Below are 27,692 nucleotides of genomic sequence, written 5' to 3' on the forward strand. Positions count from 1 at the left end.
CTTCTTGTTTTTACACAAATTACAACCGGGGCTTCGTTAACTATTTTACATTTCAGAGTTGATGCGAGCTCTCGCACTATAGTTCTAATAACGGTCGACAAAAAAAAAAAAAAAAAAAACTCATCTCACAAGCTATAGATTTTTGAGACTCCTTGAAAGCTTCTCATACAGACTTAAAAAAAAATTCTGAGCAAATGTAACAATATTTTGCGCGATATGTTTTTACAGGTATTGCGACGGATAAAAGTATTATGCGAAATCAGCGCCTACTTAATGAGCTGAATTGTTTACAATAATTGTTGTCGGCGAAAGAGTAAGCCGAAATGCAGGATTTCTAACCCTGATGAAAAAGAAATTGCCTTTCATTTATGGTGTGGCTGAGGTCTGCAATCTCGAATTCTCGAAATAAAATATTGCGGCTCGTTCATCGGTTCTAAAAGGCCGGTAAAATAAGAAGAAAATGACTTTCCATCGCTTTCACAACGGCTGCAAATTGGAGCGGATATTCTTTTTTTTTCTACTTCCAGTGCCTCCGTCCGCTGCTCTAGAGATCCATTTTGATTCCCAGAAATGAACTATGATTGTTCTGCTCCTCGTGGCGGACACCCCTAGAAGTCAGAGTCTACCATCACGCCGGTCGTCGTCCCAGTGAGAACCGTAGAAAGTAACCGACAATTAATGAAAATACTCACAAAGAAAACAATGCCTCACAATCAGACTCGCCTGTAAGCAGGAACCAAGAATAAGGAAAACATAAAGAGAGAGAGAGAGAGAAAGCAAGAAAAACCTGGAGGGGATTGCTACCAAAACTTCTCCTACGTCACATTCACAGAATGTAAGAGCCGTAGGCTTGGCATCCCAGCAAAATAGGCTTCGAACTTCTCGCAGTAATGACTGGTTCAGAACCAGTTCGACTGACAAAGCCCAATTTAGAAAAAAGGCACCTCACGGCTTTGGGAAAGGGGATCGAATACCCCGAACGTCTCATCGTCCGTTTGAAGAACTCTCCCTCGCATCCCCAGCGCAAGGTCAGACGGGCGTCCCTGCACGCTCTAAAGGGCTATGCGGGATTGCTGAAAGAGAACGGCAATATATTTGTTTGGCAGTTGTTGCTTCTCTTTGCAGGTGAAAAACGTAGTGGCGCCATTCTGCCATGCTTCCTTTACTTTTTTTTTCCAAAGCAAAAGATTGTATATAAACCGAGAGTCACAGCGATGTAGGCCCACAGATACGCAGAGGAACCCAGCTCATTCAAGACTCTAAAGATCACCTTTCTCTCGGCAACCAACTCAGAATCAACATGAAGGTGCGTTACTGCGGTCGTAGCATCTTCTGGCAGACAGTTAATGAACGTCGCGTAATCATGCCTTTGAATGGTTTTGATATCACTTTGAATTATGTCGAAAGTGTTCTCATTCAGTTTATAATTTTAACATATGTCATAATTACAATGTTACTTCAGTTTCCCAAAATCGGATATCTCGCGAACTGCCGACTGGAATTCGATGCCACATGAGCGGATCTAAACGAAGTAAAGGCGACAACTATGTCCGTATAAAACGCTAATAAATACACTTTTTTGACGATCCTTGAGAAGCTAAAATTTAAGGAAGAAATATTGTTTTACGCGAAATCTTCTTTTATAGGAAACCTGATTTTCGCTTCACTGTATTATGCTCCTTACTACTTACACAGCCAGAAATAGAATACATAAGATAGCAGCAGTGTGTTCGAGTCTATAATTACCACAAAAAAAAAAGAAGAAAAAAAGTCTCAATTAGCACTTCGTACTGCACCTGTCAAAATATGTTCAACATTTTGTTCGCAAATCAATATTAATTTTCCACGTAATGTTTGACAGTTCCTGTCTATTGCCGTCCTGGCCGTCGTTGCCTGCGTCACCTTCGCCGAAGAGGCCAAGGAGGACGACAAGCTCGACGCCCGTGGTGGTGTCCTGGGAGCCGGCCTCGGTGCCGGGGGAGTCGGCTACGGAACCGGTCTTGGTGCCGGAGGCCTGGGGTACGGAGCTGGTCTCGGTGCCGGAGGTCTCGGTGCCGGAGGTCTCGGTGCCGGAGGTCTCGGCTACGGAGCTGGTGTTGGTGCCGGAGGACTCGGTTATGGAGCTGGTGTTGGCCCCGGAGTCGGTGTCGTAAACCCCGGTCTCGTTGGCGGTGGCCTCGCTAACTCCGGCCTGGTCGGAGCTGGTCTGGGTGGTGTGGGTCTCGGTCACGGAGTTGGCCTCGGCGGCGTTGGTCTTGGCCATGGCTTTGGATCTGCCTACGGTCAGACCGCTGGTGCCAGCCAGGGTGGATTCAAGAAGGGAGCTGGTGGACTCAGCCAGGGTTCCGGTGCCTTCGCTGGCGGAAGCTCCAAGGACAACGTGCAATCCTACAACCACCAGTCTGGGTACACCTCCAACACCGGCTTCTCTTCTGGTGATGCTAAGAACTTCGGTGCCGGGCAGAAGCAGGGATCTTCAGGATTCGCCGGCGGGGCCGGCGCTGGACAGGCTGGCTACGGACAGAGCGGTTTCGGAAAGGTCGCCGCTGGTGGCGTCGGAGTGGGTGGTCTTGGCTATGGCCTCCATTAAAGGTGGGTTGTTCGCATCCTCTTACCATTAGCAAGTACTGTGTTTCCAACCAAAAAAAAAAGATCATGAGGAGTTTTATAAGGAGGAGTTTCAGTCGTCACGGCAGAGTCAACCGCAGTGCCTTAAACGTCAAATACAGCGTTCCTTAGAAATGTATTTCATCTATTTTGATTCAGGCTTTCTACGGGCTTTTTAATTACCTTTAAAATTTGTTTCTTTGATTCAATTCAATGGCAATTAAGGATACAAGACATCTTGCTCAGCTGACAAGCATGTTCACACACGTGACAGGATTATTTTTTGTATGCACAAAACATTTATGCGGTATAATTTGCGTGCGGGTTAATTTTTTACAGGGGAAGAGTGTCTACAGCTCAGATAAAGCATCTTAACTGTCACAATAAAATGTTGATTTGAATCGTCGTCAATAAAATGAAGTGAACTATACAACCTCAATTTGATTTTAGGGCAACATAAACACTACTAGCGATGTAGAATTGCGAAATATTAGCGGCAGACATCGTCATCCTAAAGCTTTCAAATTATGTCCTAAATAGTCCTGTCTTCGTATTACTTTCGTCTTAATGATAAACAGTTTTTAATGAGTTAAGTGGGTGAAAGAGTGTTATCATGAACGTTTTATTTCTCTTTATTTCTTTACAGAATGTCCCAGGTTCTGAAGTCAATTCCTGCTACGTTCCTGTTTTATTGGTTCCTAACACCAATTTGCTTCAAGCATGCTGTTTTGTTTTCAATAAACAACCTTCAACTACGCAGTATTTGTTGGTGATATCTATTACATTTATAAGCTCTAAAAAAAACAAAAAAAAACTTCTGGCATTTCCATGAATTCTAATCTGTAGAAAGTGGAAGAGCCTGAGGGTTAGGCTAAGGTACATTTATTTATTTATTTATTTGCATTGGACCTTTTTTTATTTCCAGGTTTGCATAAAACAATTCAAAATAGATGCGAAAAACTGTATGTTGGGAACGGTAATAGACACGCGTTACCCAACACATATCTCAAGAGTTAAGTGAAATCTAGCCTGTCTTGCTAGAGTAAGTGAAGTTAAAAGGGTTTTAAAGTTGCCAGCTCATCCAGAACAGGCAGCCACTCAAGGTCACTGTTGATCTTTTTGTAGCATTCCCGGAGGCGTTTAACGCTGTCAATGAAATACTCCCGGACAGTACGGGCGTTTACGTTTGCATGACCGTACCTCCATTCGACGTTTCCATATACTGTGGAGCCCCAGGAGCAGGATTGTGTCATATGGTACCGGTTCACTGTCTGCCGTTAGAAAACGAATCACATACGGTGTTAACGGTAGTTCTTTTTTGATTGTGCGCTGGAGCACGTCCCAGTATAGCAAAGCATCCCAACAATCGAAAAAGACATGCTCGATACTTTCCGGCTACTTGCATAATTGGCAGTTTACTATCCAGTACAAATTTATTCCTTTAGCTTCTAAAAAGTTTTTACGGGCAGTGTTTCACTATGTAATTTAAGAAAGAAAGTTTTAACCCCAGGGGGAACCAACGCTTTTTTAACACGTTTTAGCACGTCCTGTCCGGGGGCTCCAGCGTATATGGAGCTATACCGTGGCAAGGGCATTAACACATCCACCAAATCTCGCGTTAACCTTTTGCGCGATACAACAGACAAATAATCCCGAGAAAACCTTACAAATAGGAAACGACACGATGATACAACCTCTCTCAAAAAACGCGATAATGTTCCGTAACGAACACGGCATGACGAAACCACATAACTGGGCAACACATCAAAGAGCTTTGTTTGTATTACCGTGCGCAGGAATGGTCAGATTGATCGCGCACAAACATAAATCGTGTTACGAGTTGACGGATGAAGTGACACAGACCATCACCACCATCTCAAGGTCAAAGGAAAAGATTGGCTCTACTAGTCCGCTCCCACTGAGACGCCCAAATGAATACTGCAAACACCCGGTGCATTCGCTGAATATTGACTCTAGAACAATGTAGGATTTGAAGAACGTACCATAGTTTCGACATAAAGAACAAGTTACAAACTGTCGCACGTGCGAAGATCGACAATTTTTTCGTTACCCACTTTTCCGCGTTTGCCTTCAGTTGATTAGTTTTCCCCAGCCAGTAGTCGTTATTTTCGCGATAATGTTTTAACGGGACACCCAGATACCTTTGGGGTTCCCGAGCCCACTGGATATTTTTAAAAAGGTTTGGCGCAGAAACACACTCTCCGTGCCATAGCCCATTAGCCCCGAGAGCGAACACAAGCGTCGCTGCGGTCGCCGCGCCCTGATTGGGTGAGGTGTACTGTGACGTCAGGGCGATGACTCCGCTCCGCGATCTCGCATCGGCTCGCTTCCCAGCACCGGTTTCCTGGTTTGGCGTTGTGTGCCGCAAACACTTCGAGGAGCTGGACTTCGTTTACCCGATGTACAAGACGTTGAGTTAGGCCGATATTGACCAGCTTCCGTACATTTTATAAGCCTGCTCGTCCCTTTTCCCTTTAAAAATGGGTTACAAATCCCGAAAGCTATCGGCGGAGGCAATTCCGCCGATGAGCCTCCCCGTCCGTCCACACGACACAAGGCAATTTCGCGAGGGATCGGTGAAGCGGTGGCGCAAGTGTTTCAGACGCTGGAATTCTGTTCCTTGCATGTTCATGATTTAGGACGATTATACATCCCGCTTTCAAGGCATTTGAAGTGGCATTTATATCATGTGCCTTTGAATGGTCGGCAAATTAGCTCGCGACCCCGACTTTGCGCTGCCACTCTGCATGAACTGGTTCATAGATGTTTTAAAGGCCCTGTGTCTGATTATCTCTGAAGTGCTCGTGGAACAGGATCGTTTTGCATAAATCTAGCTTCTTCGTGAATTAATTATATAGTTTATACACGTATGCAGGCATATTTCTTAGAAGATGCACAATTACTGGAAATTAGTTTGTATGGTAGCAGCAAAGACGGCCGAATTGCCCCCAGTTGCCTGTATGATATGTATTGAACTGCCCAAAATATGCACAGCAATAGTGCCGTAATTTGGAATGTTTATACTCTTTCCTGACATTTGTATTCCATCCTTGGGTATTCAGAAAAAACACCGTTTAGTCTGAATTGTCATTTCCAATTAAAAGAGACACTGCTGCAGGTCTCCAAAAGCTTCCTCAGCCTCCAAATTCCCTACAGCTGGACTCTCTGACAACAGAGGAAAACAGGACTAAAAGCAAGCATTCGAACATCTGTCCAGTGGTAGATGCAGCACTAGTAACAGAAAATGTGGAACCTGTAAGGGCGACAGTCTGCGTGAGAAAAGCTTCTGGTATTTTAGCTTCAGGACGATTCGATTTAAGTAAAATCTCAATTTTAGGGCTTAGATTGGGACTAAGAATGAGCTAGACACATTCGTTTACGTTTGTTATACATTACTTGAGGGTTGATATAAACAAGTCCACAAATACCACACGTGTAGTCCTTTGAAATACTATTCGAATCCAGCAAAGGTCAAATGCGAGCAATGTATATAACAAATGTTCCTTTTTTTTTTTTTTTTTACTTTGTTCCTGCATTTGGGCTGTCTTACTTGCGATTCTCTCCCCATGGCCCTGACTGTATTTAGCATGTTGCTCGAGCAGCATGCAACTTTTCTGCTTCGGCGATCTGGTTTAAAAACGGAAATACAAAAAAAAATAGTATACGTAACCTGCCAATTCATTCAGACCATCAGTGGCATTTATAGTGCGAGATCTAAATCTATAGTGATGCTCCTGCAATTGTGGCCATATTTCTTTATTTCCATATACCAGCTGCGATTCATCCGTTGCCTGCCCTGTCAACCATGCATGTTGGTTGAAGTTTCGCCTGTGGCTACAGGCCATACCTCAATAAAGGCACATATAAACATTTATACTTCCTACGAAAAACACGCCCGAAAAAAAATTAAATAGAAACGAGCGCGCCGACAGCTAGCGTCGTCACAGCCTCCACAGGGCGAGTCGGGGAAAAATTCTCTCCTCGCCGTGACGTCACCCCTGTTTGCCGTAAGGGGGCGCCACGCAAACTTCTCGGGGCTAATAACACTTCGACCAGTTGACCGCACACGCTGTGACGTCACAAAACCGCTTAGTCACTTCCACAGCCCTTGAGACGCTTCTCGAGTCTGAACAAAAACAGCTATATCGTCTGCATATGCTAAAATTTTTACTTCGCACTTGTGTAAAGTGAAACCCCTAATGTCTTTACATTGAATGATGTAGCGGCAGAAAGGTTCCAAAGAAATCGCGAAAAGTAACGGGGATAAAGGACACCCCTGCCGTACTGAAGAAAGACCTTTTATCCGCTTAGAGACTTCTCTGTTAATTATCAACTTTGTTGAACAGTTTAAATAAGCCATTTTTACTCCTTCGAGAATGAAAGACCCGATTACTACGTGCTCTAAAATTTGAAAAAGTACGTCATCACATACACGATCAAAGGCTTTTTCCAAGTCGATTTGGAGCAGTGCGATTGTCCGATACTCAGCATCACAACACTCCAGCACACTCCTAGCTGTGTGTATTCGTGCAAATACTCCGGCCTTTAATTCCGCAGGTTTGATGAGGCCCTACAAGTTTCCAAATTACACTCTGCAGCCTCCTCGCTAACACCTTCATGAGAACTTTATAATCAACATTAGCAATGGTAATCGGTCTAAAGTTGCTAGTGAACCGTAGCTTGGAGGCGTCGTAACCATTCGGGATCAATACTGTATGCGTACACAAAAAGGAGCCCGGCAACCTATGATTCCGATAAGACTCATTAAAAACCCGATGCAACAACGGCGCGATTCCTGGTTTGAATTTCTTGTAAAAGGCCGCGCTCAATGCATCCGGTCCCGGCGATTTGCCTGCGCTTAACTGATCTATCGCTTTCTCGATCTCTGTTAAGCTGACTGGTTCTTCCAAAACTTGCTCGTCATCATGGTCTAATTGTGGAAGACTTGACAGGAATTCTGTCTCAAGACCCGTCTTTTTTGGTATTTTTTTTGTCCGAACAATGTTTCGTAGTATTCAACGAATGCACGCTGGATAAGGGCCGGATCGCTAGTCACTGTGCCTTCGTACTCCATTTCCGCTATCTGGTTTCCGCTAGCATACTTCTTTTCAAGGACAAGTGTCCGTTTGGTGGGCGCTTCCCCCAAAAGCAACCTCTCTGCTCGGGCAAGAACAATCGCCCCCTTATACCGCTTTTCATCAATTTGTTCAAGTTGCGCTTTTATGCTGCTTATATCATCTTTGAAGATTCCGGGTGTCCTTCCTTCCTCCACGTGCAGCCTCTGTAAACCCGCGCGAAGACCGTTTTCTACTTTTCGCTCTACACGCTTAATTTGACATGCCCTCTCTATCGCATCAAGCTTCACTTGTTTAAATAATTCCCACTCCATGCCGACTTCATTATCAGTAACACTGCTTGTTTGCTCCAGCCTACTTTGAACCTTTTCAGTAAATTGCTTATCGTCCAAGAGCTTAGCGTTTAGCTTCTCTAACTCCCAGGAGAAGCTAGAGCGGTTCTTGCAATGACCCACCATGAAAGTCACGAGGCTGTGGTCACTGAAAGACACGTAACTGACTGCATAACTACCACAGTCGGGCACAATGTCGACCGAAACATACGCTCTGTCCAGCCTCGCATGACTGCTACCTTGGTGGTGCGTGTAGATCACACGATTACCGGTTGACGTACATTGCGCTACGTCTTCAAGTTAGAAATCTTTAACCAAATTATTTAGCTGCTCCCCGGATTTATCTCTGTTGTGTGATCGGTTTGATTGGTCTTCAGGTCAACAGATGCAATTAAAATCTCCTAATAGTACCGTGATTCTATCACTCTGGAGGTAATTAGAAATATTTTCAAAGAAAGTGAAGCGCTCGCTTTCCACATTGGGGGCGTAAATGCAGATAACCCTTCACTTTAAATTGGCAAAAGAAAAGTCCCAAATAACAAAACGACCCGACGCGCATGCAATAACATTTTTCTCCATGATTCCTGATGCTTGCTTCAAAAACAGGCAACAACCGCCTGACCTACCGACAGAGTGGCTCACACATACATTGTACCTCGACATAAACGGTCGCACCATGAGGTCGGTCTGACTCTTACTCTCAACTTTTGTTTCTTGGACTGCAAGTATGTCCAGGTCGTTCTTCGTGAGTAGGCGACTAAGTTGACACCGTCGCCGACGTGCCGCTAAGCCCCTAACGTTCAGAGTTCCAATTTGGAGCCCGGACGTGAGCCCTACCATTTGTTTTGTTTTTAGTTTTTCGTGTCGACAGACCAACCTCCTGGTGCTTACCTGTCGCTTGGCTCCTGCAGAGCTCGGCTCATGGTGCAGAGGGTCTCTGCGACAGTTCCCCATCGCGGGTCAGCGACGAGGACCGCAGCTTGGTGGCGTAACGACCTTTCTTCCCGATTTGTTTCCACTGGCCTTGTGGGCGATGTAGCTCCTCTGCCTCGTTGTCCTTGGTCTCATCATCCAGTCGCCTCTTCACTTTCGCAAGGTCCAGTCCCATTAGTGGCTCGTTCACGTCACCCTTGTCCATGGCGACGGTGCCTCCCGCCGTCGTTGCCTGCGTCTCCCTTCCAGGTCCCTCAGCGTCGGGCGTCGAGGCCTTGGCCGTCACCTCTGCTGCGTTGGTACCGTTAGTTGCATCACCTGTCGTAGCTTGCTCCTTCGTCTCCGGTAGGCTCGAAGGCAGCGTCGACGCCTCCTCTGTTTCTGTTTCGTCCATGATGATTTCGTCATCATCATTGGTGGCTCGATTAACTACTGCGCTGGCATATGAGCGCACGCACTCCTGGGACACGTGGCCGAAGCCTCGGCACTCGACGCACCGGGGCATACGGCAGTCACGTCGTATGTATCCTGCACTGCTGCACCGCAGACAAACCGGTGCTCGTCCGGGGACGACAGCAAGGATCGTGCCCCCGTTAAGCCTCAGCTGATGAGGCAACTTGTCCGGCGTCACTCCCTCCTTCAGCGTGACTTTGGCAATCCTTGTGGTGGACTCGATATCCTCGAAGCCATCCACACGCCAGTTTTCCTCGCTCATCTCATTGACGGTTCCGTACTCTTCCAAGGCTCTTCGGAGAGCGTCGTTGGGGACGTAGAAAGGTACCCAATGCAGCTTGACCCGCACTTCCTGCCTGTTGGGGTCCACGGGGATGCACAGTTTACTTTTGACGACAAGCCAGCCCAGTTTGAGAAGCCGCTCTTTCGCCGCAGCACTCTTCAGGCTGCACAGCCACATGTGTCCCATCTGGCATACGCCGAGCCCTGCAACTTCTTTGATTATGTCGAGCTTTTCCAACGGTTCCTTGCAGTCTCCAATTCGGAGCGGCCTGGCATTTACGTCGCAGTGAAGATAAACCTGGTTCTTCGTTTTATCGCCTGCCGGCAACGTCGGCAGCAGAATCCGGTAATCAGCGGGGATACAAAAAGCCCTGTCACCACGACCGGCAACGACCGTTATCGTCGCTCGATCGGAGCTCGCCATCCGTGCGTCCGCACTGCTCGGCAGCCGAAACACGAATCCTATTTACATTGTACCTACATCGCCCTGTGGGCAATATAGTAGGGGGATTAAGAAAACATCATAACAAGTGGAAAAAGAAAACGTCATTGTCATCAATGGACACAATATCTTCCGGGAGGTCGTTCCACTCTCGCGGTTTTGACAAAGAATGAGTTAGCAAAATTGTTAGTCCTGTTAGCTGGAACAGCTACCTTTTCAAAATGATCACAACGGGAAGAGATGTAGGATGGCTCCGTAAGATAGGTGACTTTATCAATTCCTGTTTTGTTGTGAAAGACACGGCGGAAGAATTTTAGTCTCAGTTTTTGTCTTGTACATTCGAGTGTTTCCCATCCCAGCATAGCTTTCATATCTGTAACACTAGCATAACGGTCATACTTGTTCAGTGTAAAACGTGTAGCGTGATTTTTTATTTTCTCTAGTTTATTAATAAGGAAGTCGTGATAAGGGTCCCACACAACGCACGCGTAATCAAGGATCGTTCTTACCAAAGAAAAATAAAGCGTTTCTTTAATGTTTCGTGACGCAGATCTTGAATTTCGGAGGATGAAATAAAATATTTCACTAGCCTTTCCGATTGTACGTTCTACATGGCTGTTCCATTTTAGGGAATCCGCAAATAGCACTACTAGGTAAACATACTCGAATACAGTACATAAAACGGCCCCGTTCATTAGGCAGCTTTGAGAACCTTAGATTAGGCTATAGCTTTAAGAATCATTAAAAACTAAAATGATTTTTATTTGTAGCCGTTAAAAGAGGCTTTGCGTAGTAATATTTATTCAGAGAATGTACTGCTACTGAAAAGGACGCGTTGTTTATCTAATGCCAAGAATGTTTTGAAGATATATACAGCTTTATGTCATCCCAGCAAGTGTGGACACAAAACTTCCCATGTCATTTGTTGATGAATATGACATTAATTATAAAATTAAATTTCTCTACTTTTTTGTCCATATTACAATGGTAAGTTGCACACACAAAAAAAAGTTCATTCAGGAAATTGAACAAACTAACTATTCCGTCCTGCTCACAATGTTGATTATTCATGATATTATAAGTAGGGCTCGGAGCTTTCGGTTTAGGCCGATAAAAACCGATAAAAGTACGCCAGATCTATGTTCAGAAATTCGGTTTTAACCTAAAAAGGTCAGTTTTTATAGGTTCGACATCTTTTATTTAAAGCGATAAAAACCAATAAATGTACGTTCGAATCCATTTTCTAAAATTCAGTTTTTTACAGGAGAAGGTCAGTTTGACCTTCCAGTCGTATCGCAGAGCCACGGCGAAAAAGTAGACCGACAGTGTCTCCCGAAACGTGTTCGAATGTATGGGATACACGGATGCCATTACGACGTTTTGGTTTAATGTGCGCACCATCTATCGGAACGTGAAGTCCGAAATGCCCCATGACTTCGCCATGTACCACCGTGTTTTCAGACTCGTTGTAAGGAAGAGTGACTTGATGCAAGCTTTGCATCTTGTGTTGTGCTTCAAAACGTCGCACCGTGTCTCTTTCGGGGGTCCCAATTGGTTGACTTAAAACGAAAGAAACACACAAGATGACTAAACAGACGACACAGCTTTCGATTTGCAACTACAGATTTGCTGGGGCGGCTCGCCGATCAGAGCTCTACTTAGGGAGGTATTGGGGGAAGGGGGGAGGGGGATGAGGGGAGGTGTAAGAAACACAGGGAGACCGTTGCGGGGGTGAACACAGCGGGCGGTCGGGAGTCTGGTCCACGGTGTGGTCTGGTCCGTGTCGCCTCTCTCGTGGATGACACCTAGCGTCGCTTCGTGCCGTCGGGGGCGCGTCCTCTTGTGTGTTCCTTTCGTTTTAAGTCAATGTAGATCACCAACACGCTCAAGTCATTAACAATTGGTTGATTGGCCGATTTTGGCTCAGGCAGCGCTTCATCTCTTCAGGCTGCCAGTGCCCAGTGTTAGCGCGGAGAGGGCATTCTCGAAGATCACGGTCATGTTTACAGGAAAGAAAGAGTGCGGATCAACGAGGAGAACCTGTTAAAGTACATGTGTGTGTGTAATATAATAAGATCACGTAATCCCGATGTACAGAAGGTGAATTTCTGTGTTTTTTGGGCATAGGCTTCATATCTGACTTGTCTGTAATTGTTTTTTCTTGTTATTTTACAGTTACACACACTTGCTAAATAAAATGTCCATTTCTTTTTCAATGTATCTGTGCCATTTTAGAGCGCAGCTCTTAGGGGCCCGTTTCCGGCTTGAGCGGCGTCGCCGTCGGCGTCGCCGTCGGCGTCGGCGTCGGCGTCGGCGTAACCGCGCGGTGCATCATGGGAAATGTCCCATAATGCACCGCGCGAGCCCCCACCAAGGTCACGTGACCTCGTGGGGGGTCACGTGACCCCCCGAAGTCACGTGACTCCCCTGATGTCCCGTGGCCCCCTCCTCGAGGTCACGTGACCCCCGCCGATGTCGCGTGACCCCCCGATGACGTCATCGTCACTGATGACGTCACCGGCATCCACATCGTCATCGTCATCATCACTGATGACGTCACCGGCATCCACATCGTCATCGTCATCATCACTGATGACGTCACCGGCATCCACATCGTCATCGTCATCACTGATGACGTCACCGGCATCCGCATCGTCATCGTCATCATCACTGATGACGTCACCGGCATCCACATCGTCATCGTCATCATCACTGATGACGTCACCGGCATCCACATCGTCATCGTCATCATCACTGATGACGTCACCGGCATCCGCATCGTCATCGTCATCATCACTGATGACGTCACCGGCATCCACATCGTCATCGTCATCATCACTGATGACGTCACCGGCATCCACATCGTCATGGTCATCATCACTGATGACGTCACCGGCATCCACATCGTCATCGTCATCATCACTGATGACGTCACCGACATCCGCATTGTCATCGTCATCATCACTGATGACGTCATCAGTGACGTCACTGATGTCGTCACCGGCATCCGCATCGTCATCGTCATCATCACTGATGACGTCATCAGCGACGTCACTGATGACGTCACCGACATTCGCATCGTCATCGTCATCATCACTGGTGAAGTCATCAGTGACGTCACTAATGACGTCATATGTACCCGCATCGTCATCGTCACTGATGACGTCAGTGATGACATCATCGGCATTGGGGGTCACGTGACCCCCAAGGTAACGTGACCCCCCCTGGTTAGTTTAACCCCCCCCCCCCCCAGTGCCCTTCCCTCCTCCTCCTCAAGAGCTGCGCTCTAATTCGGCGTTACAGGGAGTTGTAAGCGGCTTTCATTTTTCTTTGAGTGATCACAAATATCAGAGCTTCAAGGATCATCTGATCCGGTGTCCGTTGGTGTTCATTTTATATTCACCGAAAAAAGGCGATAAAATTTTCTGGGCATAAATATATTGAATTTTAAAATAAAAACCGAAAAAAGTACGCCGAATTTAAAAAAAAATAGAAACCGAGAACGCGGAACCCTAATTATGAGCAATAAAGTTTTGTTTATTGCTGAACAGAAAAATGTCAACTATTTCTATATCCGCTGAATTATGCGCACAAAAAAAAAAAAGAAGAAGAAAGCACTAAAAAAAAATTTAGATTTTTTTCGAAAGTCATCAAAGCTGCAAAGGCTGGTTTAGATATCTGTATTGACCGCGCTACATTGCGTTCAGTACCACTGCTGCACATTGCGTGGTCCTAGGTTGCCATAGCAACGCTCAGCAACGTAAGCGGTCATAAGCCGTCGTAACACAGTTTCTTCAAATTATGTTTTAATGGATCCTTTATGGTAACAATACCAGGAGATAGCCTTTTATGGGTTAATGCATAATGAGTTTTATTATTGTTGCAGGGAGGCAGTTATTTTTGTTTTTGCACAAGGAAAAACTCTTTTTACAAACTTTTGCGTTCCCGCAAGCTAGAAATTAAATATCGCTTCAACCTAGCTACGTGTCCATTCCCCAAAATTCTTAAAGAGCAGAGATGGAGGTAATTTACAGACAAGCACGTGGATATTAGCTGTGTTGTAAAAATATCCGAGACTAGGGTAAATTTTCAACACATTACCGCGCGCGCAGGTGGCCAAGCAGGCAGCGCGCTCACGGCCTAACGGTTATCGCGCGTGCACTCCGAGCAGAAACCCAGCGTTCGATTCTCGGCCGCGGAGACGCATTTTTGTTGATGCTAACGTAATGCTACGCTAAATTCGAGAACCGTGTTGCTGATGCGAGGTTAGAATGTTCGACACGCCGAACCTTCTACGCTGATTGTTCCGGAAGGCGACGTGTGTACAAAAGGGGCTCCGCGTGGCAAGGCGGAGTCAGTTTCGCCCCAGCGTTCGACTCTGCTAGTCATGCCGACTTCGACGCCCGCGACGCTCTGCTTTCTTTTGTTTCCTTTTTATTTTTGGGCACAAGTTCGCCCCATTGAACGTTTAGTTTTATCAGTTATTATCGCCTCATCACTTGTCATTCGTGACATTATTAGGAAGTCAAAGAAAAGAAACATAGGAAGGTGAACGCCGAGCTAAAGCCTGCAGAAAACCGTTCCCCGTCTTGGGTATTTTTCCTTTAATTTTGATAATTTTTCTGCCCGATTTAGCGCAGTTTCGGGTAGTTTTATGGCATCGTCAAATCAGGGCCTCAAGTTCGGTCAGGCCAGCGAGAAGCAGTTTGCCGGTGTTCATAAAAACGCCTCTGTTAATTTTACTGTTTGCTAGTTCGTTTTTTTAAGAAACAGCATGCACACTTTTGAAGTACCAGTTCTTCAAGCTGCCAAGCTCTCGGAAGGTGAACTGAACTAATGGTCAATGAACACACAGTGTAGTTCATAAATTATCTGTTGCAGAAACGCATCGCAGTGTATATCGACACCTCTCTAGAGAACCGACATTCTGGTTCCTTCTTGGGCCCATCTTGTCTCCTCACCCGAGAAGATCTAGTCAGCCAATCACATACAGCACCGTTATATTTAGAGCTAGTGCTTATCGTTTTTGGCACTTTTCTATAAAAGTGGAGAACTGGCCAAGAGCGAAAGCCGTGGGTGGCTATAAGGACCCTCTTCGAAAATGCGCTCGGGGTAGGACAGCCGAACACTTGTGAATTTCCTCCGTAATTTCGAGGCACGAAGTCACTGGGCGTCGTACTTTCAATAGTTTTTGAGAACTTAAGAAATACAGGACATGGCGAGTCCCGGTAATCTAATTATCTCTCCAAAGACAATAAAAGTGCTGCATTAGCTGGTGACAGTAGTGAAGGTGTAAGCGGCTTTTATTATACGAATTGACAGCTATATAGCCGTAAGAAGGCAGGACGCCAAACGCTGTCATTCCTGTTCCAGCCTTTCACATTTTTGTCCTAAACCAAGCCAGTGCAGATTTTTGGGCTAGCAACAAACATAATTATTCGCAATACAGTAAAAGCACCTTTAAAAAAAAAAGCCCCTGTGCCGTAGAGTAAAGCATGCAAGACAGGGGCTGGTGTAAGCTCTGACGGCCTAAGAAAGGAAGGGAGATGACAGTTCCGGACATCTTATTATCGCTTCGCAGCCTATGCAGTTGTCTGCAATTCACCAATAAGGACGCTACAGAACGAATCCCCGAAGCCACGCCTTGCGATTCTTACACTGTCAGAAACTATACATGGGGTTTCGGTGCTCTTCTGGATACGAAGAAACAAGAGCTGCTACTTTCTCGCACACAAAACGGCATCCGCGCATCTAAAGTAGAAAGTTAAGGACGTTTACAAATCACTGTAACGCGAAATTAAAGCGCAGCTCTTGAGGAGGAGGAGGCGAGGTTGCGGAGGGGAGGGAATGCACCTTTCTTCTCAACCGTATAATTGAAATTAGTGTTGAGGTTCCGTGACGTCAGTTTTCCCGCCAAATCTAGCAAAGAAACTGAATTTGCTCATAGGTAACGTGACGCGAAGTCATGTGACGTCATTTTCCCTGCTAAATTTAGCGGGAAAACTGACGTCACGTGACCTAAACACCAATTCAATTTCCCGCAAAATTTAGCGGGGCAGACACGCCGACGCCGCGACACCTGGAAGTTTAGGAGCTGTGCCCTAAAAAAAGAAAAAAGTGAGATTAAACGGCCTTATACTGGCACGGTCAAGCACGTTTCATAGGTGAGAGGGAGGGGGGAGGTGGAGGAGGGGGAGGGGGGTCTAGCTAAACGAAAGATTACGAATGACACATTGCGACCGTGAGAGCGTTGAAAAATGTAAACACAGCAATTTACAGGTGCACCAGAGTTGCCTTCGTCCGTACAATACCATATCATTATCGACAAACGAGGTGCCGCAGGCATTCATTGCCTTTCTTTGGCGCCGCGGCTCTGTTGAGTTGAAAAAATTAATAATATCGACATCAATATCAATATGAACAGAGTTACTACATGTATGCATTGTTTTCTTTATAAATAGAAGTAGATGTATCGACTTATATATTTTTTTCCTCTGTGCGCTCGCTTGGCCCTTGAGCAACTCGCCACTGAATTTCGGAAGTGATTTGTAACTTGAGTAAAAATTAATTGCATTAGTTGTTTGCTTGGTAAAGCACACTACTAATTACCAAAATAAAAGGTGACTGATAGTTACTTAAATGCTTCTCGAAGCAATAAGCGCAGTAACATTTTTAGAGAAGTTAAGCTTCGTACAAGTGCGACATAAAGTGTGTCACGTCTGGAAGGACAAGTTAGGCGTCCCTGTCTGAGCAGCGTATTCTCGGCAATCTTTCTACTGAGAAGCATACAACGTAACGAAAAATGAACAAAACAGTACAAGAAACGGGCATCTAAACACTAAGCAGTGGAAGAGAAAAAAGGAGATAGGTCGAAGAAGAAGACATGTCGGAGATAGTTTAGTTATCGAAGCTTCTCCCAGGTCACATTCAGGAAATGTGGGGAAAGTAAGTACACAAGAAGAAAGTGCTTCAAACGTCTCGCCATAAGGACTCGCTTGGGACCGGTTTGACTGAAAACAGACCAACAGAGACAGAGAAAAAACATATCTTCCCTTGTTTTGGGGAAGGGGACTGAATACCCGGTTGTCTCATCCTCTTTTGTGGAGTTCTCTATCGCATTCCCAAGAGCAGGGTCAGCTGAACGTTAACGTATCCTCTAAAGTACTAGAAAGAACCGCATAACATATACTTAATTGTTTATGTCTTTCTCCTGTCGGTTCTATTGGAGGTCAAAAACATAAGGTCGCCTTTCTGTCATGCTTGTTTAAGTTTTTTTTTTCGTGAGTACCGGTCCTCTATATAATTCCAGAGTCACGTCAGTGCAGAACTTCAGATGCACAGAGAAACCAAGTTCTCTGAAGTCTTCAATCATCACCCTCGTTTGACAACAAGCTCAGCATCATCATGAAGGTGTGTCTTTCTCTTGTCAGAAGATATAAAATTCTCGAGGAGTTCATTAGCCCATTGCCATTGATAATTTAAGTTTCTTTATTTATAGAAGTTTGCATGCTAAAGTTGTTTGGTAGAGGCAATGCTATTATTCATAACCAGAAATTCGACATCGCATTAATTTATAGCGATATAATGCCCAAATAAATGCCGTTACTAAATTAACCATACAATGAAGCTTTCCAATAAATGTCCACTAATCTTCACTAAGTTCTAACCCTTTGCCTTTTGCAAAGTATGTCTCACTTTTTTGTTTGTGCTCAGGAGTTCGTGTCTATTGCCGTATTGGCCGTCGCTGCCTACGTCACCCTCGCCGGAGAAGTTAAGAGGGGCGAAAATATCAAGGCGCATCGTGGTGTCCTGAAAACCGACCTTGCCGGTGCCAGAGGAGTCGGTTACGGAGCCAACCTTGGCACCGGGGGAGTCGGCTACGGAGGCGGCGTCGGTACTGGAGCAGGCTACGGTTCTGGAATTGGTCCCGGAATGAGTGTCGCGAACCCCGCTGTCGTCGGCGCTGGGCTAGCTTACCCTGGTCTTGTCACTGGTGGTCTCCCAAACCCCGGTCTTGTCGCTGCTAGTCTTGCCAACCAGGGCCTTGTCGGAGCTGGTCTAGGTGGTATCGGTTTGGGTCACGGTGCTGGTCTCGGTCACGGAGTTGGCATTGGCGGTGTTGGTTTGAACCACGGATACGGAGCCGGGTATGGTCAAATGGCTGGAGGTGGCCTGGCTGGATTCCAGAAGGGAGCTGTTGGGCACAACCAGGGATCTGGCGTCTTTGCTGGCGGAAGCGCCCAGAAAAACGTGCAGTCCTACAACCACCAGTCCGGGTACAACTCCAACAGTGGCTTTTCTTCTAGCGACTCCAATGTATTCGGTGCTGGGCAGCAACAGGGCTCTTCTGGATTCAGCGGTGGAGCCTTGGGTGGACAGACTGGCTATGGACAGAGCGGTTTTGGAAATGTCGCCACCAGTGGCGCTGGAGTTGGGGGACTTGGCTACGTGCCCCACTAAAGGCAAGCTTGCTGTTTCTTATAACGTTTTGAGTCTACAGAGCATAAAAACATAACACCAACTTAGTGGGATTCTAAAACGCGAAGGTATACGCATCATGCTAGGAGTAAACAGCACAATTATTTTAATGTTAAATTGACTGTTTCGAATAATTTTATAGCAATTAATTTTGATCTTTAAGTGGTACGAACTACGTACCTAATAGACAATGTTTTCTTCTTTTTTTTTGCACGTGAAGAACCATTTGAAACATTCTAAATGCTGCGTAAAAAAAAAGAAAGCTTACAATTTTGATTGACTTCTCATTTAGGCAGACTAAAAAATTTCGTCGTATCCTTAGCGATCGGTGGAAGAATTTGTGCAGGATTCATAAAACGCCTCCCACTGAGATTTTGCAAAATTAGCTGCTACGATCAAGTACGAACTTCAATCGACGTAACCCTTAAAGGTGGATCGTACTTAGTTTTTCCAGTAACATACACTCGTAGTTGAGAGGATATGTCTCCTAATGCCTTTGAATACAAAATTGTGCGTCTAGTAAGCCATGCCTTTCTTACTTTTGCCTCGACCATCAAATAAATTATCGTGTAATATAAGAATTATATTCACGTGTTTTTTTTTCAGAATTTTAAGAAAACTGAAGTCGATCTCCACAAGGTTCCGGGTTTAGCGATTCTTATCATCCGTGAGCAATAAACAAAACATCATTGAAGATGATTATCTGGTATGTTTAAAGTAACTAATAGTAGTCGCATGTGTCCAAAGTGGTGGAGGTTGAGAGCGGTAGTTGTTGTCTAAAATGTTTGAGAAAACTAAGAATCATGGTTTTCCAGATCCGTTCAGAGTGACTGCACATTATCATCAATCTTGAAAAAAGGCTATGTTTACGAATATATATCGATTCTAAATCACAATCCGATAATTCAGGAAGAAATGTCTTACACCGCGTTCTCCCGCCAACCATGGAGCAGATATTTCAGTAGAATCTAATCGGTCATACGGCGCCGAAATTACAAAATTCTAGTAAATAGAAAAATTCATATTGATTAAGATCGCAATTACAGTGTATAGCATAAAACTAGTATTTAATTACTGTGAGTGATGAACTTCAATGTAATTTCATATCACATTATTTCGAGAAGAATTGTTCCGAAAGAGAGTTTTAGTAGAATAAGCTATATGAAATGTCACCCCCCCTCCAAAAAAAAAAAAGATGCATGTGTGTGTGTTTGTTTGTGTTCTACCAATGCCCAGAAACGGCGTCAAACCACTGATTTGTACTAGGGGGCTGAATGGTGCATTGAAAAAACAGGTATGAACCCACCGGAAGTACGCGGCTTGTCCCGGAAGCGAGCGCTTGACAAGCTTTTCAACTCTTCCGATTGCAGGTTCAAACAACGTCCAGGGCGCTGATTGTTTTTGTCATCTCAAGAGAGTCGCTCCTTGCGCAGTTACAGCTCATCCAGACCCGATAAGTCTTCTGGGAAACCATTCGATGGGAAAGTTTTAAGACCCTAGTTTATCAAGTGGCATTTGTGCAATGCTCAGTGCCTCATTCTTGGGATTTAATTCAAAATGGGATTAACAAAACACACTGAAAGACACGAGATAACACAAACTTCGACTGAATGCACATAGGAAGCCCAGCAGACGCCCGACTTACGGGAACAGTATCGAACTTTCGGTTGTTTCACTTGCGCTTGACTCGGAGAGCAGCTATGCACCATCAAGCCCCCAAGATTGAGCGCCGAACGCTCAATCTTTATCCTAATGTAGCACTAGCGGTCCGCGCCAGATGCCAAAATTTAAAAGATCGCCGTTATTTAATTAAAAGTTATAAGCGACTTTCGAAATCGGTAATTGCGAAGCGATGGTCGACGAAGCCCACGAGCACATGGAACAAATGAAACAGCGCGCAAAAACAATAAAAACGAGAGAGAAATACAAAGGACCAGTACTGAACTGACAACTAAATATTTATTCAGAAACACCGACAGAAACAATCCACCAAATAACCATTGTGTCAACTCATATTCAAGTTGGCTAGGGGCATTGGTGTCCCAGTGGGCAAGTGCACACCAGCTCGGAGCACGTGGAGCGAAAGCTCGCGCTGCAGAGCCCAGGGATCCTGGGCCCAATCTCCATCCCTGCCCGTTTCGATCTGGATGAGCATCGTACCGACGTGCGGTCGTGTATCACTACTGCGCGATGCACGTTAAAGACCCCAGGCTATCGGTTGTACTGCACTGACTAAATTGCTCATCTAGACACGAGTGACTCGTCGCAACTTTAAAATGGCTGGCCAACTACACGCTATATAAATATCCACACAATCCCAATTATTTATTCAAGTTGGCTACCTCTTATTGCTTAAACATGAACCAACTCAGTCACATCGCCATCCTTATTAAATTCATGAATATAAATGGCGTAAAGCTACAGGAATCGAAAACCGTTTTAAAGATGGGAAAATTTAGGAAATCACTTCTCACTAAGACAACAGCTAGATCTGAAACTTTAGCATCTGGTTGAGACTGCTATACATTGTTTCGCCTTCAGTTTGGACACAGCCGACGCTACGCGCAGATGGGGCCAAACAGAGAGCGTCAAAAGGGCACCATCATGGTGTTAGCCATGCTTCTGTTCATGTTCTATGATCACTGAGCCAATCCTCAACAGAAAAGACCTCGTGACCTGTGCCTTTGACGCTGCTTGATTGCTCTCAGTACTTCGTGACGTCGGTTTGCTTTTGGACTTACTAAGCTCCCCAAACGGAGTTCAGCATTACTCCCTTAAAAATGACTGCGCGTCTGCATACCCGTAAAACCCGCAAAGAGCCAATCATTGTGATCTAGGAAATCAGCTAAACGAATGATGAGGCGGAACATCTCTTTAACCTCAAAATTAAGTCTGCGCTGTGGCATTGCGCAATGCAAGCATGACGCTTTGCATTGCGTAATGCCACAGCGCAGACTTCATTTTCAGGTCTCAACGGATGTTCCGGCTTATCATTCGCTTAACTGATTTCCTAGATCGCAATGATTGTCTATTTGAGGCTTCTGCGTGTAAGTTGACGTGCAGGCGTTTCTTTGCATACCCTACTCTCTTAAAAATGCCTGCGCGTCTACTTACCCGCAAAACACTCAAAGAGCCAATCATTGCGATCTAGAAAATCAGCTCAGCGAATGAAACGGAAAATCTGTTTAACGTTAAAAATAACTCTGCGCTGTGGAATTACGCAATGCAAGCATGGCACTTTGTATTGCGTAATGCCACAGCTCAGACTTCATTTTCCGGTCTAAACGGATGTTCTGCTTCATCATTCGCTGGGTTGATTTCGTAGATTGCAGAGATGGGCTTGGCTATTTGAGTGTTTTCCGGGCAAGTAGACGCACAGGCACTTTTTAGATTGTACTTTTGGGTGGGCATGTTAGAGCATGGTTTATTTTTGTGTTGCAAAAAAACTGTGTAAACGTTTTCTTTAGGAATTCGCTGCATGCTACAAAAGAAAAAGTCCACAATTGTAATAGTAGTGCCTATACTTCTTAGACTAATATATGTTGTTTATTTAATACCCTTTAACGCACAATCACATGTTTCTACTTTTTTATATATTTTATAATTTTACGATTCAGTCAGTTTAACGCAGAATCCATTCTCACTTCATGAATGCTAACCCGTTCACATAGCCAGTTACGACTTTAAAAAAAAGGCAAATGGTTTATGTGAACGCCAATCATTATTCGTTAATACAAAATACTCATTGGCCTAACTATAGCGTTTGCCGTCCTTTGAGAGTTGTCACTGACTTTAAGTTGTCAACTCTAAGCTGTCTATGCTGTCGCCTTTCCGTACCGGAATACAAAAATCAAAGTCGATATTTTGTGTGACAAGCCCTGTTGGTCTATTATGCTTATATTGTCGTGCCAGAGAGTTAAAGATGTAATATAGAATATGACAATTTGAAGATATGCTTGATCATCTGATGCAGCCCTCGACAACAGAACAAACTGAAAAGAGTTCGCTTTAGAAAGCAATTATGCTGTTCACTGCATGATTGCGATAGCGATAGTAGTGCCGTTTTACTCATAGTGATAAAACCAGGCTTCATATAGACCTCCAAATATAGTAACCTCTGGTTTCTGCCCCGCCATATTCTGAAAACGTGAATTTTCTTGTTTGACAGAACGGCGTGATAAAAGTCGGGATTTTATTTGGGAATAAAACTCTTAAGATGTTCTGATTTAAGAGCTTCTGATATGTGAACAATCAGTGAGCATCAAAATGCCATTTTTTGAACGTTGAGACAATTATTTTTGCTTCAATGTCAAAATGATGATCTTTTAATGGATTCGAAGTATTGGGAATGTGAAAAAGACTAGTATAAAAAATGAAAAGCATGTTTTTGTCTGTTTACTTTTGTAGGAGACTTTCTTGTGTCAACTCGTCATCGATTAAAACTAGAATTCGGTATCAATGTTCACAAAATTGTTCTAGGTAAATTTAAAAAAAAAGATTAATATGACAAGATTTCAAATTTGACAGTCAATATTCTCGGAAGCTGTACCAACATTACAGAAGTCCAAACAGGTGGAATTACATGTCCTGCCGCTGCCAGATCTTTTGGAGTTGCTACACATGAAAACATACGGCGCAATCAACGCGAAGGAAATGAGTTGAATTGCTTACAATAATTATACTCGATGAAAAAAAACGCATAACAAATATCTTTAACCTTAGAACAATATTGCCTCTCGTTCCCTGGATAGCTAGAAACTGCAATTTTCTTGTAAGAAAAAAGCGTTGCGTTTGTTGTTTATGAAGCATTGGTGTAATAGCTGCAAGATGACCTTCTCTTGCTTTTGCAACGGCCGCAAATTTGAGCAAGTGAATTTTTCCGTTCTTTTCAGCGTCCACGTTTGCTTTCCAAGAGATCTTACCATGTCGGTTCCTCGAAACGGCAAATAATAATTCTGTCTCACCTGTCGGACACCCCGGCAAGTAAGAGGCTAACATCACCTCGGCAATCGTTCTAATGGGAACTGTAGCAGTGACGATACGAGAAATTACGCATTGTGAAAACACTGCCTTTAACATGCCCGTCAACACGAACTAGAAGGAAGACAAGAGAGGGGGAAAAGAAAAACTGGAGGAGATGACTATCGAAGCTTCTCCGACGTCATATTCAAGGAAGGCGAGGGCTGCAGAGTTAGCACCTCCGTGGAAAGTGCTTCGACCTTCTCGCAGTAATGGCGGGCTTAAAACCTGTTTGACTGAAAGACGCCAAACTAAAAAAAAGAGTAAGGAGCCCTCCTACTGCTTTGGGAAAGGAGACTGAATACACCCCTAGTTTTCTATCAACTTTTTAAAGAACTTTCTCTCTCACGCCTTCCCAAAGCAAGGTCAGCAGGGTGGTCGACGCACAAACTGAATGGTCATGTGGGACCATAGATAGAGAAAGGCAATGTTTATGCTTTACCTCCGTCGGTTCTATTGCAGGCCGAAAACGAAACAACCCCATCCCGCGATGCTTCTTTTTTAATTGCTCTTTTTTCGAGGAGCGAGGTTGTATATAAGCAGAGAGGCACATCGATGTGGACCCACAGATCCGCAGAGGAATCAAGCTCTTCCAAGTCTCCAAGGAGCATTAGTCGTTTGAAAACCCACTTAGCATCAACATGAAGGTGCGTTGAATTCCTTAAGTTGTGATTATTGCTGGTATGATGTTCGTGAGTCACGTGTCACCTCGTCTTTTGATGGCCTTTGTATACGTTACTACTGACTTACATTCGCGCGGCATTTGTTAACATTTAAGTACAAACACTTCAACCCTTTATTGTCCCTGACAGCTTTAGAAAAGCCGGGCGTTGTGAATCCTGTGCATTTTTTAATCGTTCCGCAGTCATTTAATTAGATTGCGATATTGGCCAATAAGGACGCCGAGGGACGAATCAAGAAGCAAGAAGCGGGAACATAATGAGCCACACCCTGCTTTTCTTAACATATCGGCCGACTAAAGTCACTGACAGCTCCAGTACCGCAGGGCGTGGTGAGTTTCCAGCATCCTATTATCGCTTCGCATTAATTAAGATTGCTGTATCAGCCGATGAGAAAGCCTAAGAATGAAGCACAAAGGAAGAAACGTGATCATGATCACGTTTCTTCCTTTGTGCTTCGTTCTTAGGCTTTCTCATCGGCTGATACAGCAATCTTAATTAATGCGGAGCGATGCTCCCACCCTGTATTTCTTAGTTTGTTGGTGACTATAACGTATTTCGTGACAAAAAATATTTTTTTTATATATATTATATTCTCAATTAATGTTTTGTTCATAATTCAACTCTAGAGCGGAAAGTCAAGAAATCTCGCGCATAAATTCATTTTAACGCTTTCGTAAAAACAATTATATTGTAACTTCACTTAACACGTCCAAAGACCTCGTAAGACACCCAAAACACCTTAGAACATTTTATACTGCATTTTATACTGTTTGTTAGCTTTATGTCAACATCAGTAATTGTGCATGTACTTAATCTTTAGAGAGAAAACCTAATCAATGAAAGTACCTTACGCGTGCTCTCGTTGCAGCCCCACGACAAAAAAATAAAGAGACTCAGTGTCTTGTCTTACATTTATGAAAAGAGGCTCCTTTCAATGAACGCAACCCTAATACTAAGAAAAACTGACACACATGGCAGCATGTATAAAACCAAGGGCGGGTGCAGGTATTTCCAGAGGGGGTCAGCGTATCATATGTTGGAGAACCCCCACCCCGTCTACACGCCCTACATTTTAACACATTCAGAATTCAAGAGGGGGGTCGGGACATCCGGACCCCCCCCCTCCTTCCCCCCCCTCCCCCCCCCCCCCCCACTCCTCTGAATCCTCCACTGCACAAAGCCTTGTACGTGATGTGATTTCCTCAGTCTTAGGGGTCAGTTCAGTTTGAATAATCCTTACCAGCTCCTTTCTATGCTTAACTTTAGCTCAAGTTTTTTGTGTTTTTTTTTCGACATTAGTTTAATATTTTTTAATGAATCTCCAGCAATTTCTGTCTCTTGCCGTCCTGGCCGTCGTTGCCTGCGTCACCTTCGCCGAAGAGGCCAAGAAGGACAAGGTCGAGGGCCGCGGTGGTCTCCTAGGAGCCGGCCTCGGTGCCGGTGGAGTCGGCTACGGCGCTGGCGTCGGCCCAGGAGTCGGTCTTGTAAATCCCGGTCTCGTGGGCGCTGGTCTCGCTAACCCTGGACTTGTCGGAGCTGGTATTGGAGGTGTTGGTCTTGGTCACGGCATTGGACACGGCGTTGGACCCGGCGTTGGCCTCGGGCACGGAGTCGGTCTTGGCCATCACGGTTATGGAGCCAGCCACGGCCACGCCGCTGGAGCCAACCAGGCTGGATTCCAGCAGGGAGCCGCTGGACACACCCAGGGATCCGGTGCCTTCGCTGGCGGAAGCGCTAAGAAGCACGTAACATCCTACAACCACCAGTCTGGCTACAACTCCGACACCGGCTTCTCCGCCAGCGATGCCAAGAACTTCGGTACTGGGCACCAACAGGGTTCTACGGGCTTCACCGGTGGAGCTGCCGGCGGCCACGCTTCCCATGGGCAGAGCGGCTTCGGCAAGGTCGCCGCTGGTGGCGTCGGTGGCGTCGGTATCCTTCACTAAAGGTAAGCTCCTGGATGTCTGTCACTCTTCATGTATACTGTCTACAATAAACGAAAACTGGTTATATACCGTAAAGAACAGGTACAATCTTGCAAACAGTTAAAGGCACAAACCGGACGATTCCTCACCTATTTCTTCGGCTTATTTTATGGCTTACGCCGTCTATAGGTTCTTTAACCTTATTTCGATCCACCAACATATTCACATATATTTAGTAGAAAACAGTTGTGATTTATCAGGTTTTTGAGTTAAGATTAAGCCCCGTTACACCAAACGAGGTCGGATTAGAAATGAAACATACGCAATGTGCAATAGTCTTAGGGCCAACTGCAAGGTTCCTTAAACAACGATTAGCGCCGACCACTAAAAAAATTCAAAATATACTAATTTATCAGTGAAGTATTGCCTAAAGTAGCTGTTTCATTGGTTTATGGTGTGTCATGTGCTGGTTGGAATAACTAAACGTGTGTTTTTTGGGTCGGCGCGAATTCTTTAATAGTGCTTTGACGCGAAAGTATTTCTCGCAAACAATTGCCAGTTTGGAAGAGTAGGGGGAAGAAACTAAGAGGTACGACAGATGTTATGTGTAAGGGTGTCACAAACACAGATTGCCTAGAAAGGACGCCAAAAAATGTAGCGTCGATAACAGGAGGTTGGTTTGCCGCGTTTTAATTTTGTACAACATTCGCTATGAGAGTTCACGCATTCTAGAAAAGAAGACAATAATTGCTGTCATCTTCGAAAGAGTACCTGTTTCACACGACAATGTTTATAAGGTTCGTAACGTCACATGATGTTAGAGGTTGAGCCTATCATCACTGGAGAGAAAACATACAGCAACGTCAGCTACAGGACAAACACTCTTAGAAAAGTTTTCACCATAATTTTCAATCGACGGCGGCAAGCATAGTTGCACAGCTTCCGAGAAGCCTCTTTTAAACAATCGTTCACGTGGTGAAGGCGTGTTTTAATATAAATGCCTGAAATTCGCAGCCGATGTGAAACTTCCAAGTTTAGGATTAAATGTTCAACGTTGAAGACGGGTGACCAGAAGATTTGCATAACAGTGATGTTTTTACCTTTGCAGAGACCTACGAACAACTAAGTCAACTACTGTTTCGTTCCTGTTTCTTCCTTTCTGCCATCAAAGCCCTTCAGACTGTTTTGTTGAAAAATAAACAGTCTCCAATCCCAAAGCTTGTCGTTTTTTTATTGTTTCAGGTTATATACTTTCTATAAAGAGAGATAAAATTGTAGTTATATGTATGCCGGGTTGTATTATTGTAATACAAAACTGATACCAAAAAACAAGGTTATTTGTTTTCCGCGGTTCTTTAGTGGGGTTATGCACGAGAACACTTCTAATAGCTCTTAGGACAAAGATACGTTCAAAACCTTGAGAAACAAATGGTATAGTGAGG

General features: G+C 44.7%; 3 protein-coding genes across 3 annotated transcripts; all 3 read left to right on the top strand.

The window, feature by feature from the left end:
* Positions 1 to 1,300: 1,300 nt before the first annotated feature.
* Positions 1,301 to 3,363, top strand: LOC8036637 (acanthoscurrin-1). Its single transcript, XM_029975006.4, has 3 exons — positions 1,301 to 1,306; positions 1,862 to 2,592; positions 3,254 to 3,363. The coding sequence occupies exons 1-2, from the start codon at positions 1,301 to 1,303 to the stop codon at positions 2,588 to 2,590; spliced, it is 735 nt and encodes a 244-aa protein (XP_029830866.4). The 3' UTR covers positions 2,591 to 2,592; positions 3,254 to 3,363.
* Positions 3,364 to 17,831: 14,468 nt separating this feature from the next.
* Positions 17,832 to 18,605, top strand: LOC8036636 (glycine-rich cell wall structural protein 1-like). Its single transcript, XM_002411933.3, has one exon. It carries the CDS (start codon positions 17,832 to 17,834, stop codon positions 18,603 to 18,605), a length of 774 nt encoding a protein of 257 aa, XP_002411978.3.
* Positions 18,606 to 25,638: 7,033 nt separating this feature from the next.
* Positions 25,639 to 26,271, top strand: LOC115315713 (acanthoscurrin-2). The gene has a single exon (XM_040211288.1). The coding sequence runs from the start codon at positions 25,639 to 25,641 to the stop codon at positions 26,269 to 26,271; it is 633 nt and encodes a 210-aa protein (XP_040067222.1).
* Positions 26,272 to 27,692: the final 1,421 nt, after the last annotated feature.

The sequence above is a fragment of the Ixodes scapularis genome, unplaced genomic scaffold, assembly GCF_016920785.2.
Source record: "Ixodes scapularis isolate PalLabHiFi unplaced genomic scaffold, ASM1692078v2 PGA_scaffold3__209_contigs__length_174095766, whole genome shotgun sequence".
NCBI classification, from domain to species: Eukaryota; Metazoa; Arthropoda; class Arachnida; order Ixodida; family Ixodidae; genus Ixodes; species Ixodes scapularis.

What these genes read in the sequence shown, in the direction of transcription:
- LOC8036636 (XM_002411933.3), top strand. Translation starts at nt 17,832, where the DNA reads ATGTCTCACTTTTTTGTTTGTGCTCAGGAGTTCGTGTCTATTGCCGTA.
- LOC115315713 (XM_040211288.1), top strand. Translation starts at nt 25,639, where the DNA reads ATGAATCTCCAGCAATTTCTGTCTCTTGCCGTCCTGGCCGTCGTTGCC.